This window comes from Mus pahari, chromosome 11 (genome assembly GCF_900095145.1).
Source record: "Mus pahari chromosome 11, PAHARI_EIJ_v1.1, whole genome shotgun sequence".
In the NCBI taxonomy this organism is placed as follows: domain Eukaryota; kingdom Metazoa; phylum Chordata; class Mammalia; order Rodentia; family Muridae; genus Mus; species Mus pahari.
This window is the reverse complement of record NC_034600.1, coordinates 16695507-16720009: the sequence shown is the minus strand read 5'-3', so window position 1 is coordinate 16720009 and position 24503 is coordinate 16695507. Positions and strand designations below refer to the sequence as shown.

At 36.1% G+C, this 24503-nt stretch overlaps 1 protein-coding gene across 3 annotated transcripts; it reads right to left on the bottom strand.

The window, feature by feature from the left end:
• Positions 1-1324: 1324 nt before the first annotated feature.
• On the bottom strand, positions 1325-24140 carry Ccnh (cyclin H). Of its 3 annotated transcripts, XM_029543959.1 has the most exons (10): positions 23878-24090; positions 22504-22626; positions 18964-19037; positions 17700-17910; positions 12887-13050; positions 9287-9357; positions 6179-6290; positions 3122-3182; positions 2899-2981; positions 2192-2290 (listed from the first exon to the last, which is right to left on the bottom strand). In XM_029543959.1, exons 1-9 carry the CDS (start codon positions 23992-23994, stop codon positions 2904-2906), a joined length of 1011 nt encoding a protein of 336 aa, XP_029399819.1. In that variant the 5' UTR covers positions 23995-24090; the 3' UTR covers positions 2192-2290; positions 2899-2903. The 3 variants fall into 3 exon arrangements, with proteins under 3 accessions (XP_021064094.1, XP_029399818.1, XP_029399819.1); XM_021208435.1 differs by lacking the exon at positions 2899-2981 and having other exon boundaries at positions 1325-2290; positions 23878-24140; XM_029543958.1 differs by having other exon boundaries at positions 2174-2981.
• Between the last annotated feature and the right edge of the window lie 363 nt (positions 24141-24503).

Below are 24503 nucleotides of genomic sequence, written 5' to 3'. Positions count from 1 at the left end.
CTTAGTAATCAAAATAGGTTTGTTGTTTTCTTTTTTCAAAGAACTACCAAGGGAGGTACTAAGGAAGGTATTAATAAAGTTTCCTCAATAAAAATATTTTTCTGAAGGCCTAGATCCATAAAACATTCGATTGCATTTCTCAAGAGATATTGTGTACAAGGAAAAAAATGTTAAGTAATCAAGACCTATTTCCCTTTGCTGAGGATCAAACTGAGAGGCCTAAATTGTATTCTACATAATATTATTGAAAGATTTCCCTAGCTTACATATAGGGCTGAATGCTACCATAAAGGTAAATTTACTCTTCTCACATAGTTTCAATCAAGTTAGCGGTAGTAACAAAATAAAAAAAAAAGTGCTAGCTGGGCGGTGGTGGTGCACGCCTTTAATCCCAGCACTCCCAGCACTTGGGAGGCAGAGGCAGGCAGATTTCTGAGTTCGAGGCCAGCCTGGTCTACAAAGTGAGTTCCAGGACAGTATACAGAGAAACCCTGTCTCAAAAAACCAAAACAAAAAACAAAAAAAACTGCTTCTTGGCTTTGTTGTCAATGCAGTTCCCATTATTGATGTTGGCTGCACTAAGACATTAACTCATCTCTGTCCTTAGTTTATAAGGTGGAAATGCTACAGACAAGTTAATATAATGGAAAACAGGGAGAGATCCAGACTCTAAGGTATTTTAGTTTGTCCTCACTGATTGTGAGTGTTCAGCCATGACAGCCTATTTGCCAATTTTTTATTTTTAAGCCTGAAATGCTTCTCCCTTTTCTATCATTTATTTTAAAAGAAATCTGACTTATTCTCAGTTTTGTATTTTAGTGACATGCTTTGTCTTTTAAATTGGAGTGGGGAACTTGTTACTTACCTTCTTTGGCCCTGTAGTAACTAGGTGGTCAGTGATGAAATAAAATCTTTCAAATCTATTTTTAATGGGGATGGGTAGGAAATTTTCAGAGAAACATGTGGCCCTTGCTTTAATACCAAATTTTTAGTGGTCTGAAAGAAAAGCAGACACACTGCGAGCACGTGCAGTTCTGTCTATAGTCTAGCATGTTGTTTAACTTGAACTATACTCAAGCATAGAAGTGTTCATTTTTACTCTACTTTTATAAAACCCTACAAACAAACTCAAGCCATAAGAATATTAGAGATGAAAATACACATAGAGTAAACATCACCATTTACAAACATAACTAAAATGCTAACTACCCTCCTGGGAAGTGTATCATGGAATATGTACGCTAGGTAGATTTAGATTCAAGGTAGTTGAGTTTCTCAGAATTTCTTCAAGCCCGTGTTCCAGAAAGAAACATCAAAACAAAACACTGGTCTAATATATGCATATCTATCTTTAATTTGGACTTAACTGTAACACATATTATTAATATACAGCAAATACATACTAGTATGTCAAACACTGCTGTGACTAATACCATCAGGAACAGGCATTATCATTTCCCCCAATCTGTATTTGGGAAAATAGCACATTGAGGTATATAATTAACTAAAGTCATAGAAAAATAGAGGCATATGTTTGGGGTTTTTATATTAAGGTATTTAATTTTAAATTTTTGAATATAATTTATCTAGATTTCTAGTCACTATAATTCCAATTCTATAGGGACTTACTGAGAGATAATCATTTAATGATAAGATTGATTATATCATTTGTTATGACTTACCTGTAGTAATTTAAGATTTTTTCTATTTTTATTTAAACCTAGGTTATCTGTAACTGCATGTAATAAAATTTAGCACCTAAGTACTAAGTAAGTGCCCAGTACATTCTCCAGCTTAGTAGTGAATCATAAATAGTTCAGTCTACTGGAGAAACATTTGAGAAGCATTTGTAAGGGCTTCTGGAAGATAAAACCTATTTTCTTACCTCTTCAGATGTTTACCTATTGTTCAGGCTTGTTTGTCTTTTCTGGTATATTGTTTCTAAATGGAAAGGTTTGTTTATTATAGTTTGTCTAAAACAATATAAGGAAGTGTACCAGTTTGACTTTGGCCCCACAGGAGGACATGGTTTGCTACTAATCCTAGTGGGTTATAAATATTCAAACTAGGTGGCATTCACCTCTTTTGAAGCTATATGTTATATAAAACAATCACAAAATATATATAACAACTAGAAAAGTTTAATATATTTTGATGTTTTTACATTGTATTATTTTTTTAAAAAGTAAAATGTCAGACATGCTTCCTACTTCCGTTGGTTAATAAGTATTGCTGCAGTCATTTATAATGGTTAGAGAGAATCTACCAGGTCATCATCAGTCCATTCCTCCTAAAGGGAAAAAAAAAACGTGGTAAGGGTAACATTGAAGTATTTAGCCATTTGTTGTTTACCTCCCTCCCTTTAAGAAAATGTGGATTGACAACAGTCTACTGTAGATGTGTTTGGGGTTTTTTTGAGATGGTCTCCTATTATGCCTTCAGCCAGCTTTGGATCCTGCTATATCTCAAGTGCTTGAACTACTGATATGTGCTAAGTTCTGCACTTGACTGTGATAATGACATGGCAGCTGCCCACTCTGTTAAGGAGTATAAAAGCTATCTTTTTGCCTGTGCTCAATTATCCTTGACTTCTTAAGAGATAGATTTTAAAACTGGGGTAAGGCAAGGAAAGAGTCCTTAGAGAATAGATAAAATTTAGCACCACTGCCTTCTATCATAGGAAGTTACTTCAATCAAGTAGCTTACTTTAGAAGTGGTTCACAGTCATGTAAAAAATAGACCGTGTATAGGCTTCCTGATTAGCACCATGTAACAAGCAGCTGCCAACATGTTCTTGCCATGGATTCTAAACCCCCTGAACATAACCCAACATAAATCTTCCATTTAATGATTTCTTTAAAATCCAGACTGTACATAAACAGGTGAGTAAAAACTTACTAATTTCAAACTTTAGAGGTACTTGTAGTCCTAGTATTCGGAGGGCTCAGGTAAAAGAACTGGGAGTTTAAGACCATCTTGGGCTACAAAGCAAGACACTGTTTTAAACATTCTCAGCCCCACCTGTCTATAATGCTTATATAGTTCAGAACAGTACATCCTAACTTAGGTCATGCCAGAAAATGTTAAGTTATAACAAGTTTATCTTTAGGGGAAAACATACCTCTTCCTGTTTGGGTTTCTTTGATACATAGTCATCATCTTCATAGCCTTTTCTCTTCTTCCTATAATTAAGCAGTTATCGATTAGCAAAATTGATAGCGGCAACAAAACCTATAAAATAAGCTAGCAAGGCCATATGAACATGTGGTAGCCCTCAGCTACAATGACAGCACTCAGACTGAGGCTCCAGTATTGCCTTCAGTTCAGTCTAGCATGGGTTAACAAGAATGAGACCCTATCTTCAAAAACAAAATACATTATCTACTGAAGAGTAGCTGGAAAGGTATTATTTGTAGATACAAAGGCAATATTTAATATTTAATCCAGTGTTGCAAGAACCTACAAAGATGAAAACAACAATGAAAAGGTTGAACATACCTATAAGTCCCAGTTCTTGTGACTCTAACAAGATTATTGGATAATCATTGGTTACACTATGATACCTTGCCTCAAGTAAACATAGCAAAGAGAATCTACAGGGAAAAAATGTTGGAAGACCTTGTCTTGGTTATCATAAAAGCATACTAAAGTGGAGTACAGTGGTGGTACACACCTGCAGTGCCAACACTCAGGTAGGATAGGAAAATTGAGAATCTGAGGCCTACTGAGGCCTCCTAAACCAGACCCTGTTTAGGAACAAATAAAAGGACACACTATAAAAGCTATGGTTAAGAATATGGTGTTGTTAATACAACATCAGTTAAAGTAGACAGGCAAAAATGGCTCTGCATATCTGTTGACAGACTCAGTGGAGTTAGACACCAAGATGGAGAGCCTTGTTTGTTCCCCATGGCCATATGGAAAGAGGAGAACTGACTCTTTCATGTTGATCTCTGCCCTCCACACAGGTACTTGCTTATTAAGTACATACTGAAATGCAATAAATGATTTAAAAATTGGCTATACCTTTTATTTGTGATTAAAAATTGTCAACTAAGAAAAACCATGAAATAATACTCAAAAACAAACTAGAAAAACTACTAATATTGGTTAAAAAACAAACAAGTCCCCCCCCGCAAAGCCCTTACACTTCCTAAGCATTTCTTTGTCAAAATAGTGTAACAAAAAAACCATAAATAGGATAACCATCCTTTAATATATATGTGTGTGTATGTATNTATATATATATATATATATATATATATATATATATATATATATATATATATATATATATAATATTACAAGAATAAAGTGCCAGAACTAATGCAGACAACTTACAAATGGCTATTAAATCTGGAAACATCATAGTTAACCAGGGAAATGCAAATGGTCAAGGCGACACTATCTTTTTCAACCAGGCTGGCTAAAGTTAAAGATTGGCAATGTTAAATGCATGATGTGGACACATTACCACAAACATGTATTTCATGCATTTCTACACAAAGAAGGTTGGCAGATGGTAGACCCATCTGGTAAGGGACTTCTGAGATCAAGATCTGTTTGATTAAAGGAAACATTGGTGTTTGAGTAACTTAGAAGAATACAGTAACTACAATGAAAAATAAAGGCAAAAATGTTAACAATCAAGGAAAAAAATAAATGCTTTGTGTTGAAGTACTATGACTAAGTGTTGTTCATGAACTGTTTCCAGCCTGCAGTGAGAGGAGCAGAACAGACACTGTGTATTTAGAAACTATACAGCAAATTGACAGTAACTTTTGACTGGTGGATCTAATAGAATTTAAACTTTTATTTTTATGTATATTTTACTTTGGAGAAAATGATTGTATTTTATAAAAGTGTACATATGTAATAATTTTTTAAGTCCTTATACAAAGAAATATTCAGACACAGGAATGTAGAATTCTCTTTTGGCAGAGTTGGCAAAGCCATTGGCAACTTGGAATAAAATAGAAACTCTATCGATTAGAAATTTCTAGATTATTACTAGCTGGAACAGAATTAATAGTCAAATGATCCAACTAGGAGGACAAATTAGTAAATACTTAATGTTTATAGGCCATGCAGTTCCTGCCATAACCACTTAACTTTTCTGCCACAGAATGAAAACAGCTACAATAATTATGTAAACTAATAGTGGGCATTCTATGTTCTAATAACTGTTCTTTTTAAACTCAATGTAAGAACACAGTCAAGTGCTACAGTCCTTCTACTTACCAATATGTCAACTTTAATTCTCTACAACCTTCTGATATTTGCTGGTTACTACTGAAACCTACCAATTCAAGATTGACATGAAGACATGTTTTGAAGCTATATCTGTAAGACAACCATCCTATAATTTGCACTCTGTAAACGCTGAAAGTCCTCTACTACAACTACAGTTAAGAAATTAAGCCATGACTATCTTGTGCTGAAGACTTTGGCATACTCTTCAGCTTTTTATACATATTTGTTAGCATTTCTCTAATAAAATAAATATCTATAGCTATCACATAGCTAATTCCCATTACATGTTAATAAGTAACAAGTTTAGAGTCAATACATATAAAACAAAATCTTTTACTTGTATTATCACATGCTTAAAAATTAAGTTACAGTGGTTCTTTTGTCTAGAGAATATGTGTATTTTATAGTAAATTCTACATTAGCCTACAAAGGAAAAGACATTAAATATGCTCTTATACTTACACAACCTAACAGCACATTTTACTTGTTCTCTGATACAATGTTTCCTTACTAGTTTATAAAAATTAAGTCCACCAAAAAATATCAGGTTGGTTAAGAGACAAAGGTTTAACAATCTCACAGGAAGACTGGCTCCCAGTGATTCCATAAAGTGGAAAAGCAAGCCAAGTTACACACTAACGATCAGGATCAACCTGTAGGATGAAAGCCCAACATTTCTTCCTTATGTTTACTTCCACTAGAAATGTGCACATAGGCCAAGCTGGGGATGTGACAAGTAGAGAGCACTTGCCTATGGACAAGGCCCTGAGCTCACCTCCCAACACAGACAAAATCAGTATACTCAACTTTTTTTTAAAGTTTGATTTACTTGCTAAGATTAACAAACTTGTAACACTGAAATACTTTAAATAACAATTGAACTCAATGATTTTGTGAACGTAACTTCTTTGTCATGTCTACTTACGTAACCACATTAAGTGCAAGGTCAGAAGAATGACATCGCTCCAACTTCTGTTTCAGAACAGCAACTTCTTCAGACCTGGGTGGCTCATACTTTTTTACTAGGTTTCTCATGCCTACATGGGGATACAAACTCTTTTAAATAAAATCTCAGCTAGATATGGTGGCACATGCGTCTGTCCATCTCTACACTCAGGAGGCAGAGGCAGGTGGAACTGAGTTTGATGCCATCCTGGTCTAGAGTAAGTTCCAAGAAAGCCAGATCTACACGGGCAGATCCTGTTGTAAAAAAAAAAAACAGAACAAGACAAAACATCTGCTTTTGTATAAAAAAAGCATAATAATATAACTTGCTTCAGGAAACTGAAGACATTGGTGATGACATATTCTTACCAGGATTTGTATTCTGTATTAAAATCAAGCAGCAGCACTTTTTAAAGTTCAAATAATGAGTATCTGCTATATATCACACTATATATAGCATTAATATAAGCATGCTGTATATAATACTGGTAGTAATGTTTTCCAAGTGCCTCCATGTTTACATTTTGCTCAATTTAAGGCTTTCGAAATAATCCCTATGTGATTTAGTAAATATTCTTTATTCTCTACCACCAGCCATACACATGAACAATCTATCCTATAGATGGTGTCCCAAAATATACCCTCTTATTTACCAAGAATATAACATATTAAAAAAAAGTATGTTTCCTTAACAAATCAAATGTTAAAAGCAAACTATAGATCAGTAAAGATAAGACTATATAAAATACTTTCTATCTTATCTTGTTATGTTTAACATAATAAACCAAAAAATCTCAAGATTCAAAACATGATGAATCGTCCTGGGACTTATTGTGTGGCCATGTACTTTCAGACTGAAATTGGTATTTGTGATTAAACATCTTTAGGTCAGTATCCGTTGGTATAAAAAATATAAATACCTTCATATTATTAAAGCTGAGTATTTTTGAAGCATTATTCTTGTTTCATATTATTAAACTAAGTGGTACAAAATAAAGATAATATAAGAAATATAAGAAATCAGTAATTAAACTGCATGCTTCAAATAAGCAGTGTGTTTTCTTTATAGTCTCTTCTACTACCAAATTGTTAGAAAGTACTATTATAAAAAAAAAAAAAAAAAAAAAAAAAAAAAACCAAAACAAAACCAAAAGAGAAAAGTACTATTATCAAATCACAATTAGCTTTGGAAGTGAACCCTCTAGTGGTAAATATGAAGACCTACAGTTTATAGGGAAAAAAGACCAACCCTCCATTATGCTCATAGGAAATCCAAAATTACTTAAAGCAAAGAATAACTTCACGGCATATAACTGCATGACTTGAATCTCAGCTTTTAAAATAAACATTAAAATATATACATACATATTTACTATCACCTAAACAAAGGTCTGTAATCCTGTATTTTATTGGTTTGCTTTACCTCTAAAGTATGTCTCCATACCTATGAATATAATTGCCAAAACAATTAAGAACTAAATGTGGTGGCATGCCCCTACAAAAAGACTTCTAAGTCTAGCCTGGGTTGCATTGCTAGACTGTCTCAAAAACACAAATTAGTGACATACATACATATATATATATATATATATATATATATATATATATATATATAATATGTATGTGTGCATATATATATATGTAGGTATGTGTATATGTGTACACATATATGTTACATGTGCACATACAATTAATACATATACATGTATTAATTAAGCAGAAATTCAAATCAGAATTTCTAAAGAGGATTTCTCAACACCAGCACCAAGGAGTTTAAGTAAGCCTCTTATCAAAGTCTATATTAATTTTCCAAGGCTCCTATTAAAATTATTATTAAATTGGTGTTTTAAAGCAACCAACTGTATTCTCTCATACTTCAGTCCAAAAATCTGAAATATTGTTTCTCTGGGCCCAAATCACAGTATTGGCAAATTTTGTCTGAAGGATCTAATTGACACATCACTCCAACATCTTCACATCTTTTGTTGTTTTCACAGTTTTTCTCAAACGTCTCTCTACCTTCTGGTCATGAAAACCCTGTGACAACATGCACATTTTGCTTCAGTAACTCAAGTTATCAGCACCTTTTCATGAACTAACCTGCACAACCCCATCTTTTTACAGTCTCAGTTAACAGTACAGGTTCCACAGATAGGACATGGACCTCCTTTAAGGGGGCATTTTTAAGCAGCATTTTTCATGGCTTTTTGGTTTGGATAGTTTGGGTTTTTTTGGTGTTAGGGTTTAAACAAGAACTGAAATGAGCTAGACAAGGGCTTATCACCTAGTTCCAACCCACCCAGCTGGCAAGCTTCATCATTGATCTCCAAGCTGTAATAGTCAATATGTCCATCTTCTGAAATTGACACATCTCCCCCACCAACCCCCATATGAAAAATTACTGTATTGGATGGAACACAGGGTCCCCAATGGAGTAGCTAGAGAAAGTACCCAAGGAACTGAAGGGGGCTGCAACCCTGTAGGTGGAACAACAATATGAACTAACCAGTACCCCCTGAGCTTGTGTCTCTAGCTGCATATGTAGCAGAAGATGGCCTAATCGGCCATCACTGGGAATAGAGGCCCCTTGGTCTTGCAAACTTTATATGTCCCAGCACAAGGGAAGGCCTGGGCCACGTAGTGGGAGTGGGTGAGTAGGGGAGCAGGGGAGGGGGGGTATAGGGAACTTTCGGGATAGCATTTGAAATGTAAATAAAGAAAATAAAAAAAAATGTGAAAAAAAATTACTGGCTTTATATTGATTGACCAGTATATGACAGATATTAACTAGTTAAAATTATTTACAAAACAAATGCTCCAAATGCAAACCTTCCCTTGAAATTAGCTCTCTTGATTCTAAATGTCTACCACATATTTGTGGATACTTTTAAAAGAATCTATTCTGACTTAGGCCTTTCTAAATCTGATATCCATATTCTCTTTTTACAGATAAAAGTATTTTCTTCCACATACTTTCCATTTATTCTTGCCAATGAATCTTCAATGCATTTTGACAACAGTAATTCAATAAAAATATATCTACTACCACAGCATTTATTTAGAAAGCAACTTTGTTAATAGCACTTACTTTTCATTATATCCAGTAATTGTGACAGGCAAGTTCTGTTTTCTTTCAGCATTAGACTCTCTGATAAATAGCTGAAGTTAAAAAAAAAAAAAAGTTTAATTCATTGAAAGCACATAGCAAGCACACTAAAAAGACAGGCATAAATTATTTACCTCCATGTTCATTCCATCAAAGACAGTTTTAAAATTACTTAAGACTATTACATACTATTTGAAACCTCTACAGTACTAAAACCTATTACAATCTGAAAAACTTACTTCCACTTCTGCCAGTTTAAGAGATTTGTAGTATTAAAAGTTTAAATTTTATTATATATAGCTTTTCAGAGATAAAAGTACTAACAGCCTATATTTATCATTGTTATATTAAATGTTTGCTATAGATATAGCCTAACTACAAGCCTAACTTTATGTGATTTATGAAAAGTCTGTGCTACAGAGATGGATTTAAACTAAGCTCAAAGGTAGAAGATAAGGAATATGGCACCAGTTAGCTTTCTCCCTTCAGTAACAATGTCATTGTACCTATAGTTATACGTGAGCAAGCAATCTACCAATATGGTATTATTACCTCAAGCTTTATAAGTCTATCACATCTTACTTTTATCATGTCCAAAGCAATCTCAGGTCTTTCAAAAATAAATATATAAAGAAAACTTTCTCCAGATAAATTAGTTATAAAGAATGCAAAGAGTTTTACAAAATGTTGCTATATTTTAAACTACTTAGATTAAGCTATATGACAAAACTTTGATAACTATATTGCATATTAACTAGTTTTGTTGTTATGCATTTGCAACTCTCCTGAAGTTTCTTCTTATTCTTTCATTTTTAAATCATGTGGTTTTTTTTTTTTAAACAAGGTCTCATGTAGCCCATTTTCAACTCAGCATAGCTAAGGATGTCCTTTAACTCCTGACATTAAATAATGTTATATTAAGATAACATAAAAAATCAGGTGAATTAATTCACATTAAGTACTCTTTGTAATGTCTATCTATGTGTGTTTATGTACTAGCTATTATTATTTATGGCTCAACTATAATTTTCATATGTATATACCCTAAAGCATACTTCTACAAATCCTTACTGTTTCCATTTCCCATGGGCCTTTACAAAGACTCTACACCTAACCTTCAGCCAAGTCAGTTATTCATATGGTTGTGTTTACTTAGCTCAGGGTTTCATTCTTGTATTCCGTAAGTGTAGTATAATGGAAGCTTATTAAATGTTTGTATAGTAAGTAAATGAGATATAAACCACAATAGGGTTAAATCTACGTAGTGTTGTATTTGCACAAGATAGGTTTACTGGGGCTATAGAAATGTCTCAATGATTAATGGCACATACTGTTCTTGCAGAAGACTCAACTTTGGTTCCCAGCATCCATATCTGGCAGCTCTTAACCACCTACCTGGCAGGAGCTAGCTATCTAAGAAAGGCTAAGGCTAGCAGGTGACTTTCCTGGAGGTGGTCCACCAATTTTGCATGGCTTCTGATGGGGAAGCTCTGCAAGGCAGGGTCCCAAGAGACGTTCATCTCATCTCAGGATAGCTTCTTACAGCTGATACGCATTTTCCTATTACCATCTAATGATCCCTGGGTATTAGCCCACCCTATTGCACAGATTTCATGCAGATCAACATAAAGATGAACTTTCATGAATTAATGTTGTTTAGATAAACTAATGATTTTATAGAATTCCTGATTTGATTCAAATAATTTTACAAAGAAAATTTTAAGAGATGGTTTAGTGGTTTTGCCAGAAGTATAATAAAGTTAGAATCAAGAATAGTATGTGTCCATTCCTCATTGAAGAACAAAGCCTGCATAACAGGGTCTATAATGAGCTTTCACAATTATACTAAGGAGAGAAATAGGATTGGGACAGATTTGTGATCAAGAAAAGTATTCATCCTAGGTCAGATCCATGGATAAAGCCACAGGTATGCACTATGATAAACAAGGTCATGTAAAACTGTTGGTTTGAACTTGGATAAAACAATGCTTTGAACTTGGCATCAAGGTCTTTTTGAAACTCCACTTTTGTGTAATATTTTACCTATGAGGTAATTTTCTAAAGAACTTTTGTCTAAGAAGGTATAAGAAGGCCAGAGAGAAGGAATAAAATGTGGCATCTGGGGGCTCAGCCCCACCCACCAAACGTATATATGTATATGTCTGTTTGTCTATATGTATGACATATGTAGCTATATGTGTATATATGTAAGTATGCATGAACACTTGTAGAGCTGTTAAGACAGGTGGTTGGGCCTGACTAGAGTGTGTATGTATATGAATGTGTATTTTTCTGTACATATTGCCGGGTGAAAGATTTTAATTCTTTTCCTTTCTTTTGCCTCTGGTTCATGAAGAGTTAATGAGTTCTAAGCCTCTCTCACCAGCAAGGGGTCCTTGAACTAAAAACTAAAAACTAACACTTATTAAAGCATAAATAGTAAGAGAGCTATAGAGTCAAACCTCAGCACTTATCAGCACAGAGCAGTAGGAAAGAGCTAAGTTTCCAGAGGCCGTCAGCTTCTGACCCCCAGACCAGAGAAGAGAGTTACAAGGTCATAACTATCAGCCTTGGGCCTTCATCCAGTTCTGTGTCCCACTTCAGCCCATTCCTCAGCTGGAGCAGGCCCTTGGCACTCAACTCTAGCTCTGGGGAAATTACACCTTTTTGCTGGTCTCCATACATATGGCACCTATACAAATGGCATATAATTACAAGTACACATAGATAAGTGTTAATAGAGGGGTATACATACCATAAATTTAAAAAGGCTAAGGTCGCTTCTGTAGAAATAATAAATATTTCCAGTAAGGAAGAACAAAATCTAAATTATATCTGTCAATATCTGATGTTGTCTTATCATTGTATTTTGAAATTTTTAAGTATATGAAATAGTTTTATGTTTAGAAAAGTTTACTTTCTTCAGCTGTTTATATAAAGATGAAACAAAAGAATCTCATCATAAGAGAAATTAAATGAATAATAATAGTATAAATTGTAAAACAACTGGAGTATAACAATTATTTCTAATTGACCATTCTTCCAGCTGTGTAATAATATACTTATAGTACTGTTACAAGTTTAAGAATTAGCATGTGCATAAGATAACATAAAAAATCAAGTGAATTAATTCACATTAAGTACTCTTTGTAATGTCTATCTATGTGTGTTTATGTACTAGCTATTATTATTTATGGCTCAACTATAATTTTCATATGTATATACCCTAAAGCATACTTCTACAAATCCTTACGGAAAGTGTTACACATGCTTTACAACATATGATACAATAAATCAGATTTGCTGCATTAACACTGCCTTGTAAATCTATCATATAGGTAGCTATAATTGTCTTCTAAAACTACCTGTCACACTTCTACTTTAGTCAGAAATGTATTCTCTTAGCTCAACAATACTCGATTAAATGCTTTCTTTAAAGACGATTTCTTTCTTCAATCACAAAACTTACCAGATATAAGGCATTATATATACAGAAATATTGTCTAATGAAGCTTACTTAAAAGCTCAGACTCCACTAAGAAGTAAAACTTGAATCTGAACTAAGATAAAACAAATTAATACCTTTCCATAGTAATTCCAGCTCTAGAGGCACTTGATAAAATGGCAGTCAGGGCAATTTGTGATGGTGTGTATAAAAGATAAGCATCTGTCAGTGCAATTCTACTAAGAAAATCATCAGCTGTTTTCCTCAAAGTCTCCGGATTCTCCAACATGGGGTATCGAGTCTAGAAAGAAAGTTTATAGCTGTTACCATTTCTGAGAGTTTATTGGATAGCCATACCATTAAAAACTACAGTAACTAGTAGGTACTTAATAAAGAATGATTTATTCCAAAAATGAATCTTTCAATGTTAGATTGTTTGGTATGTACTAATAGGACATAGCTAAGTTATAGTCACCAAATTGAGTGTTTTCATTTATATGACTTCCAAACTTTTTTGGAAAACAACCATGATTAGAAATATATGCTTATAAGAAAAAAACAGAAGCATATGATTTAGCACATTAATACTTAACATTATTCTCAATTTAGTACTTTTCTGACTTAGAAAGGGAAACTCCTTGAGATTCTACAGGACTCAAGGCAAAGCCAAGATGTGTAAGATATAGACTCTCAGGTAAAGACTGGAGGGCCAGATTAGAAATTGTACCAAATCAGTGTCAAAGCGAACTTTTTTAAATGTATACCATGGTGGAGGGGGCGGGTGGGGGAGAGATAGTAAATGTAATGTTGAACCAATTAGCCTTCACAAATATCTACAGAAATACTTTTAGACTATGCTCAGGAATTATGGAAAACTTTATGCTGTCAATTCCTTTCCTTAAATTTTAATCCCTCAGACTGACTTTAGATACTCATTGCCAAATCCTAGTAGTAAGACAATCTATAAATATTCTGAAACAAAATATATCAGGTTCAACTACAGAGTCCCACATAAGCCTTGTCATTGTCCCCAAATATCTAACCTCTGAAATGATAAATGTAGTCACTCCCCCTTTCTCAGGATTTTCTTAATTTTTTATGATGTTCTTGTAAATCTTTAACCATATGGTTTTAATTCTTCTACCTAATCGGACTTACTAGAGTTTTCAATAATTTCTTTGCTGTATAAATAAATATATGTATGTATATATACACATATTTATTTATATTTATTTATTTGTCTGTTTGTGAATGTGTGTAATATGTGCACATAGAGACAGAAAGGGGTATCAGTTCGTCTGAAGCTGGAGTTATGGGCAATTTTGAACCACCAGATGTTGGTGAACTTTGGAAGAAAGCAAACATTCTTTAACTGATAAGCAATCTCTCCAACCTCAGTTTCAACAGCATCTGAATCTAATTTCTATACTTTTGATTTCTGGGCATTGGCAGAAAAATCTACAAAAGAGGTCTTGGAATACTACTATAAATTCAAATCCACTGACCTTGGTATGTCTCTTAGCCTAACAATGACATTTTTCTAGAAAATTTGTTCTTTCATTTGAGTAAATCTCAAAAAAAAACAATCTTCTATAGAAAATTATCTCTGCACTTAATAAGGATAAGACTATTTACATTAAATCCTCACATACAATAGTATTTTCACCCAGACTCACTCTCTCTTGTGTCAACACAAGAGCTTACACGTTCTCTAAGGCCAGTTGTACCCTGTTTCAAACCCATGCTAACCTCCTTTATATTGTTCGTAGAGAGTCTACAGCTCTGCTATACAGTCTCTATTTCCCTTTAATTTTTTTCTTATTACTAGTTCATTGAATCGGTACTTAAGTGTTTCAATCTTTTCTAGAAAACTAAACATATCTACATCCAACATTTCTTTCATTTTACCTTTCCAATTCAAAGAAAAAAACTGTTTAATCCAAGTTAAATATACAAGTTGTATTCTACAAAACATTTTTCTTTCAATAATGAATAAGAGGCATGTGTTCTCCAAGCATCTAAAGCATCCGAGTATCCCCATCAGTCAGTTACTACACAAGCGTCACAAGTACCATGTCTGCAGCGATGCTGTGTAAACAAGTCTATGGTTCAGTAGAAGACACGGTATGTACATTACAGAATTTAGAAAAAAATGATAAACAACTATGGTACTGCTTTATGTTCTTGCTGCACCATACACTTTTAATTTATTTTAGAGTGTATGTTTTATACTTACTAGCAAAACGTTAATTTTTATGTTAGAGTATGTTTCTTCTACTTAGTAGCAAAATGCTAATTATAAAACACCTCAGGCGCATAAGAATAACAGCAGCAAGCCATTGTTATGAGAGTATATGACAGTTTGGTGCACAGTAGCACCTAGCTAAGGGCAATGTTTAAAGGAGGAAGATTGTGATATTGATCACACAATGACAAATTCATCTAGTGTTTCAGAATATATCCAGTAATTAAGGAACATTTATAAGAAACATACTTGCTTTTCTCCCTCTTACCTGGACAGGATCTTTCTATGTAACCAAGTTGACATGAGACAGCTCTCCTTCATTTATGGTTTTAAAGTTTTTATTTCCTTTGCTTTTATGCCTGTTGATGTGTATCTGTGTTTTGCCTGCACATATGTCTATGCACTACATGTATGCCTGGTGGTCAAGAGGGGCAGAAGAGAGCATTGGACTCCTTGGAACTGGAGTTACAGGCAATTATGAGTTATAATGCGGGTGTTGGGAACTGAACTCTGTTCCCCTAGAAGAATAGCTAGCACTCTAAAATCGTGCATCTCTACAATCTGTTGTCTTTTTCCCCTAAAGCCACCAATCTCCTTTTTTTTTTTTTTCCCTTCTACACTTCAAAGACAAATGTCAACAAACTCATGAATGACCTTTCTGGCAAGAAATTCAGCAAATATTATTAGCCTACATTTTCTTAGCCTAATCTAAGCAGAATTGGGAAGATGTTCTGCTTACTTACAAGAGTATTTCACTTCCCTTTGTTTTCTAACAATCCTACAACTCTGGATAAATTTTAGTCCCATTATAAGCTTCTTCATTTTTCAGCTACTCTTTAAACATTTCTTATGACCAGTCCCCACTGTTACCCCTTTGCCAATTCACTCTCTTCATAATGCAGGATACATACAGATGTCTAATCTTATCTGATGGTATAATGCCTATTTTGGCTCTCAACTTGACTACATCTGGAATTATCTAGAACCCCAAATGGCTGATGAACCCGAGGAATTGTTGCTTAATTCGTTCATTTGAAGTGGGAAGATTCATTCCTAATCTGGAATTCTGAGGTAGAAAAACACTCCTTTAATCCAGATCTTTTGAGGTATTAAGACTCACCTCTAATTTGGGTCACACCTTCTCCTGGAAGCCTATATAAAAGACATGGTAGAAGGAGGCCCCTCTCTTGGCCTGCTTGCTCTTGCCTTGCTAGCAAGTCTATTCCTTCACTGGCATTAGCGCTTACTTATTTGGCATTCCAGTGTATATTGATCAGCTGAGACATCCAGCCTCATAGACTTAGCAATTACTGGATGGGTTCTGGGATCTTCTGTTCATAGGCACTCATTATTTGATTAATTAACCACATCCTACTAAATCCCATATATACATATATCCCATATGTTTCTAGAGTAACCTGACTAGTATAGACACAAACTAACCTGTGAGGTGCCAACAGTCTATTTTTGCACATTGCGAACTCAATCATACCATTTCTCTAGACAAGGCTTTCACTATCTTCTTTTTCCATTATTCATCTTCTTCAACGCTACTTACTTAGTCTAGACTTTTGCCTTTAATTCAAGCCAAACACTCTTTCCCCTCCATCCCCAGGCTCTTCATTTCTTAAGTGAGCTGTGAATCTGAGCTCTTGACTAGGAAGGTCTTTGGGTAGGTTGTTCTCTCTCACCTATTTGGAACTTTTATTTTAATTTCACTTCAGCTGATGCTTTCTCAACAGTGTTTCCTTGCTTTTCAATCTGCCATCTTCTAATACAATATTTTGATTACTCTATATAAAATTTACCACAGTCATAGTTATCTAAGGTCTATGAAAGTTGTCATGGTTCCTGTCTTGTTTCTAGGTTGCAACCCAAAACATGTTTAGCATAAACAGAATATCTACAACTGCTCACCTGAAAATAAACAGTTCTTGACTTTTCTTTGACTTTACTTAGACTATTCAACAACTTAAATTGACTATGTCAATATTAACATATGTTTTAATATGTTTAATATGTTTTAATATGTGACACATGTGAATATGTGACACATGTAAATACATTTACATGTAAATTCTATACATAAAATATACACATGCACATATTTGTGTTACAAGTTTTGTGGTGTACTCATACTACATTGCCAGGCTAGTCGCAAACTCCTAGATTCAAAGTGATCCTCCCACCTAAACTTCCTGAGGCCCTGAAAATACAGGTCTCACCTATCTACTTAAAATTTTGGTGCTTTTATTTGTGAACTGAGTACATAAAACATTTACAATAAGATCAATTTATATTTTAGTTTAATATTAAGAACTTTTTGAGGTTCTATAAGTCACTAGGCCTAGATCTATGACAATATATATATATATATATATATATATATATATATATATATATATATATATAACAAGAGTTACCATAATTCTTTAATGACATTACTATAATCTCATAATCTACTATAGAAAATTACTAAACCAGAAACCTGGGAACTGTTATCCAATAATCTTAAGAAACAAACTCTCCAGGTGGACTCTAATGCACATTGAAGTTTGAAAACCATTACCCTAGAAAAGCCAGCAAAGACTTTCAGGTTGCACCTATGTTGTACTAGTTAGTCTATTACTGGTTATAAAGTTTTCAATTTGTTTTAGCAAACAATAACAAACAATAACTAGCTTATTTCCTATCAGCAGGTTTACCTTTATATCAATGAGGAAGCCTTCAAATGGTCTATATGGATTGTGGACAATAAGGTGAAAATTAAGTTGTTGTATAAGTAGTAGTTCATATTCCAAAATCTGTTCCAGTGCCTTCTCTTGTCCAGTAGGACTCTCTCGAAGATTTCCAACAAACTGAGGACTAGACACATTGAATTCATCTACTTTGCAGGCCAAAAATGCACAAGTAAGCCTACATTAAAAAAATAAAGGACAGCAGAAATATCTAAATATTCCTTAAAGTACTTAAAACTTAAACAAAGTACTTAAACCGCATATTTAAATGTGACAATGCTAGACACTGCAGAAAATTAAAAAACATGAAATTGAAGTTAAAAAGTATTCCTTCTTAAACTTTTATTTGTTAGACTTGGGAGAAACTATAAAGTTAGATTGGACTGCTATAGTATTTAACCATCATTAACAGTTAACTTTATACAGTCCAACCAGAAACTTGAAAAAATAACTAAGTAGTGTGCATCAAGAACTATAACTGGAAGATTTAACTTAACAGAATTGAACACTTGCATATACCTTATGACCATAGAAGACAGGTAATGGTAATTAATACTGCAGATGGTCATCAGCAGAAGCCTCAAGTCATTTGAGTATGGATTTATTACCAGCTTACAAGCAAACATGAAATTTACCTGAGTTACTAAGTTAAGTTCAGAGAAACTAGTGTAAGAAAGTTACTGCTGACAGCCTTTAGAATCTGAAATCACAAGGCCTGAGTTTGACTGGTGAGAATGAAATGGGAACAAACAAACAGAAGCATGAATGACAGCAAACTGATGAGCCCTATATTGTGTTCTCATATATAATGATAAGCATAATGCAGAGCAAAGAGAAGAAACAACATACACTTCTGTTTAGCCAAAATGAATCTGAAGTTTACAAGATCCATAAACTGAATGGAAATGGAGAGAAAGAAATTACCTCGAATGATTCTTAGCCTGAGCAGTTGGGAGAATAAAGGTGTCACTGACAGCGGTATTAATAGAATAACTAGATGTAAGGAAAACTATGTGAGTGGTAGACAAGTTGAAGTTCAGATGTCATTAGCTATAAAGAATATAACAGCAAGTAAGAAGACCTTATATCCAAATAGAAAAAAAAAATTCAAGTCTAAATTGTTCCTAATTAAAATTGTTAACTATCTCATATACATTCCACAGATAAAGGTTCACACATTATAAACATCTTCAATCAAAACCAAACCAAACCAAACCAAATTTATACTCACATTATTATCCGAGGGTGATATTCCATTACTGAGTTATTAAGATAAAAACGCTTGAAATACATACAAGCTGTACCCTAAGATTAAAAATAAAAATATAAACATTTATAAAAGCATAACCTACTTCCATGTAACATGTTAAATTTTAAAAAAACTTAACTTATTCACCCACAGGTTTCCGTAAAAACATTTTCCACATCAATATTTTTAAATTTTCCCTTAATCAAAATAAATTATGATAAAATACAACAAAAACTGTTGAGTGACGTTTTAAAAACTCTACTGCCTTGGCCAGGAGCTGCTGCACTCTGGTCCCTCCTGGCTTCCTTTTCTACCTGCCTTATGTTCTGGAAGTCAACTTCTCCACCAGTCCACTCCCAAGACTCTTACTCCAGGAGGTCAAGTTACCAGCCTTACCCAAGACCCTTGAATCCTTGGATAAAAGGCACACAGACAACTTTGTTACCTTAACTTGCCTTTAAGCACAATTGCTCTGGGCAAATACCTCTTGCCTGGAAATGCACACCCTTACCAATTTATTATCTGATCCTCCTAATACCCTAAACTTAGTGGCTTATTCCATTTAGCCTCTGCAAAACATTTTTGGCCACCCTCCCATAGCTGAAGCCAAAGGCCCTAGGCTGCCTTACATGGTTGCTGCTTCCATTTTTCTCCAAAACATGGCAGAAAAGACCCTTCTCTCTTTCCCTGTGTCTCCTTCCTCTTGGGACCCAGAACCTACCTGTCCCTTCAGCCCAGCAATTGGTTCCTGCCCTTTTTTATTGACAAATCAAGAACCAATTAGGGAACTAGACCTTAGTATCAGAACCGCCCCTTGCAATAAACACCACAATCAAAGAACCTGTATTTCTTTCTTTTTTTTTTTTTTTTTTAGTTATCTGTCCCCAGCCTGTGTAGAGTAAGTGAACTCAAAGCAAAATGAGTATTTATACTCAGAAAATTTTAAGGACTAAAATACCAACAATCACAGGTTAGCCAATTTTGGAAAAATGCTAATGGATAACATGATTGGAGCAAAAAGCCTTTTCTCTGTCAACTCCAAAACTGTGATCAACCATGATGACTACTGCCAAACTGTAGCACCTCACATTTGCCCGAATACTTCCCATTCAAGAAGTCCCACTGTGCAAAACGCAGTAGTATCAATCTATTCCAACCCTTATAACACAGTAGTAAAATTGCTATCTTCACAGAAAATGAAACAGCATGAGTGACATTTATCAAGGGTTAGAGGCTATATTAAACTAAGAACTATCTTTACCTATAACTATCTTTAACCTCAAAGATAACTCTAACATAAATACCATTTTGCCTCTTGTAAAGAATAAAAGATCTTTTCCCTTTATGTAGGCTTCCGTTTTTAACTACTGATGTGTCCTTAGCCGTGCAAAAACGCTTTGCTGTTTCATGAACTCCCATTTATTAACCTTTGATCTTAGTGCCTAAGGAACTCAGGAATTTGTCTCCTGTGCCAATGAGTTCAAGCAGTTCCCTACTTTCTTTATCCTATCTGCATATGAGTTTAGTGCAGGGAAATAGATATGGGTCTATTTGTAGACAGCCACTTAGACCAGCACCATTTGTTGAAGATGCTTTTTTTTTCCATTGTATGGTTTTGGCGTTTTTGTCAAATATCAAGTGTTCATAGGTATGTGGGTTTATTTCTGGGTCTTTGATTCTATTCTATTAATCAACCTGTCTGTTTTATTCTAATACCATGCAGTTTTTATTACTATTGCTCTGTAGTATAGCATAAAATCAGGGAAGGTCATACCTCCAGAAATTCTTTTATTGTACAGGATTGTCCAACAGAGGAATAATATCCAAAACATATAAAGAACTCAAAAATTAGACATCAAAAAAATCAAGTAAACCAATTAAAAATGGGGTATAGAGCTGAACAGAGAAGTCTCAACAAGGGAATCTCAAATAGCTGAGAAACACTGAAATAAATGTTCAACATCCTTAGTCATCAGGGAAATGCAAATCAAAAGGATTCTGAGATTCCTTCTTACACCCATTAGAATTTCTGACTAAGATCAAAAACTGAGCCGGGAAGTGGTGGCACATACTTTTAATCCCAGCACTTGGGAAGCAGAGGCAGGCGGATTTCTGAGTTCGAGGCCAGCATGGTCTACAAAGTGAGCTCCAGGACAGCCAAGGCTATACAGAGAAACCCTGTCTCACAAAACAAAACAAAACAAAACAAAACAACACTGCAGTGACAGCCACCAGTCACATGCTGGTGACGATGTGGAGCAAAGGGAACACTCCTCCATTGCTAGTGAGAGTGCAAACTTGTACAATTACTTTGGATATCAGTTTGGCAGATTTTCAGATAATTAGGAATAGTTCTACCTTAAGACTCAGCTATACCACTTCCCAGCATATACCCAAAAGATGCACCACTATACCACAGGGACACTTGCTCAACTGTGTTCATAGCAGCTTTACTTATAATAGCCAGAAACTGGAAACAACCCAATGTCCCTCAAGTGAAGAACGGATGAAGAAAATGTGGTATATCTACAAAATACAATACTATGCAGCGACCAAAAACAAAGACATCGTGAAATTTGTAGGCAAATGGAGAGAACCTGAGACTATCATCTGAGTAAAGTAATGCAAACCCCTGGGATAGGGGAGGCTAGGGGAGTCTACCGGGATAACTCTAGCTGAGATTTCTACCAGCTACCTCCTATAGCTATCCAGGACTTCCAGTAAAAGGAGAGGGACACCAACCCATTCCCAAAACTTCAATCCAATATTTGTCTTGTCTATAAGATGTGTAAGGAGGAAGATGGAACAGAGACTGGAGGGAAAGGCCAACCAATGACTAGCTCAATTTGAGACCCATTCCTTGGGAGAGAGCCAGCCCCTCACACTATTACTGATATTCTGCTGTGCCTGCAGACAGGAACCTAGCATAACTGTCTCCTGAGAGGCCTCATCCAGCAACAAATGGAAACAGCTGCAGAGACCCAGAGCCAAACACCAAGAAGAACTTGGGGAGTTTTGTGGAAGAGTGGTGGATAGAATTGAGCAGGACAGAGTTGTAAAGGACTCCATAGGAGGGCCTACGGAGCCAACTAATCTGGGCCCATGGGGCTCACAGAGACTGAACCACCAAAGAGGGCTGGATCGAGCTCCCCAACCCTCCACATCTATAGCACATGTGCAGCTTGGTCTTCATATGGGTCCCCTAACATTTGGAACAGGGGCTGTCTCTAACTCTGTTCTTGCCATTGTATCCCCTTTCCCAACCAGAATGACTTGTTGGGCCTCAGTGGGAGAGATGCTTAGTCCTTCTGGGACTAGATGCCACGAGGTAGGGTGGTACCCTTCCCTCAGAAGGCAAGGGAGTATTGGTCAGAAGAATCTGCAAAAGGCAGGAGTGAGAAGAGGTGGTGCAATTGGGATGTAATGTGAAAAAAAAAAAATTATGGGGGGGGGGGGAGGAAAAAGATTAACTCAATTCTCTCAAGCCAGCTAACAAGCATAGTCTTCTCTCCCATTACTTACCACAACAGACCGTGGCATAGCTGGCTTAAACACTGAACAGAATTCCAATAATCTTTTTTCATAGTACTTGCAAAGTGTCATTTCTTCATGAGGCTCAAGAAACACTGGATCATTTGGAAGAACCTTTAGACAGACATTTCAATGTAAGTTCAGTGAATTAATGGTAAGACTGTCTTATCTGTCCTGCTTAAATTTGACTTATACCATCAACAAAAAATAGACCTTAATTTTTCTATTTTAAGTTTACTAAGCACTAAGCGAAATATCTAGGAAAATAAGCAAATTCAATAAACTGAACCTAGGCTTTCATTTCACAAGTTCTCAAACTGCCAGCTGGACATTTTTAAACAATCATGACAGAGTATGTGCCAATTCACTCCCAGGTTTGATATCATTATTTGTAAATTTAAAAAAAGGATACCTATTTTCATGGGTTGGGAATCTCCCAAAGTAGCTTTCTCAATAAATCCGTATGTCACCAAAATGAAAATAACTCAGTTCATTGGCTACTTCACTGTTTTGTTAGTACAAATATTTTTTTTTTTTTTTCGTTTTTCGAGACAGGGTTTCTCTGTGTAGCCCTGGCTGTCCTGGAACTCACTCTGTAGACCAGGCTGGCCTCGAACTCTGAAATCCGCCTGCCTCTGCCTCTCAAGTGCTGGGATTAAAGGCGTGCACCACCACGCCCGGCGTTAGTACAAATCTTATTTGCCTGAAATTTGTAGAAGCTACTATAAAATTACCCAGGGCCGTACACAGAAATGAGTGGGAGAGTTGTAGGAAGACCTGGTTAGAGGGCCATAGAACACGCCATACTTGTGTCAACTATTTTCTTTCCTTGTGCGACCTTCTATGTGAAGGTTGTTTCTGGAAAGCAGATCCAACAAGCCATCATTTCCCCATCTCAAGTCTTTGAAAAGTTCCCTTCAGTTTTGGCATGAATGTCAACCTCCTTACACTTCCTCCTACAAGTTGCTTGCGCACTTTCTTCAACCACTGCTGCAGTGGTACAGCTTCATCCACGAGTGACCACCAGCACTCCACGCACTTGCCTGCCAGTCTGACTTTCCACTAGACACCAGCCCATATGTGTGCCCTCCCTCCTGCCAACTACAGAGAATGGTTTGTCCTGACATCCTGAAGGACAAGTGACCAGTTCGAGTCCCGCACTAAGTCCGCACTCTTCCAAGGCTCTTGCCGGTCCCCAGGATGTTACTCCTACCTCTGCCACCGCCAGCCCCGGACTCGGCTGCCGCGTCAGTCCCTGTCTGCACTGACACAGCCCTGGTGAGCGCTCTACAGGCAAAGCGGGACTTCAGGAGGGGCCCCAGGTTTAGGGTGGGCACAGGGGCTGCTGGCTCGCGGGGACCTCACCTTCCCGTTAGCCACAGCTTTGCACTTGAATTTGCGGTTGGCGTCCGCCCGCAGGCGCGCCAGCTGCTCCTCGCTAGCGAAGGTCCAGTGCCGCTTCTGGCTGCTGCTGTGGTACATGCTGTAGCCCTCACGGGCCGCAGGGCCGCGACGGAAACAGCGACACTCCGAGAGACAGCGACCACGAGCGACGGCCGACGCGCGAACCCCTCTCCCGCGCCCAGACCGCGGACGCGTGCGTGACGTCACGGTCACGTGCCAGCGCCTGCTCTGGCGTTTCCGGAGCCGGTGGGAGGTGTTCCGCGACGAGGGAGGGCGGAGTCTCGGGGCTCCCAGGCTTCGGGGAGGAGTCAGGAAGTGGGCGTGGCCGCAGGATCCAGATTCCAGAGGAGGCGTGGGCACAAAGAACTTCAGGCCTAAGGGACTTATGGGGAGAGGGACTTGGTTGGAAATTGAAAGAACTGGATGCGAATTTGAGCTACAGCTAATGTGATCTTTTTCCAATGGTTTTTATTTCCTGCTAGTACTCGCATTCCTGAAGTGGATACTAGTTTTACAGTTGGTATTTCCATCAACATTACCTTAAGCAAATCTTACAATAATAACAATCTTTTTAAGAGATTTACCTT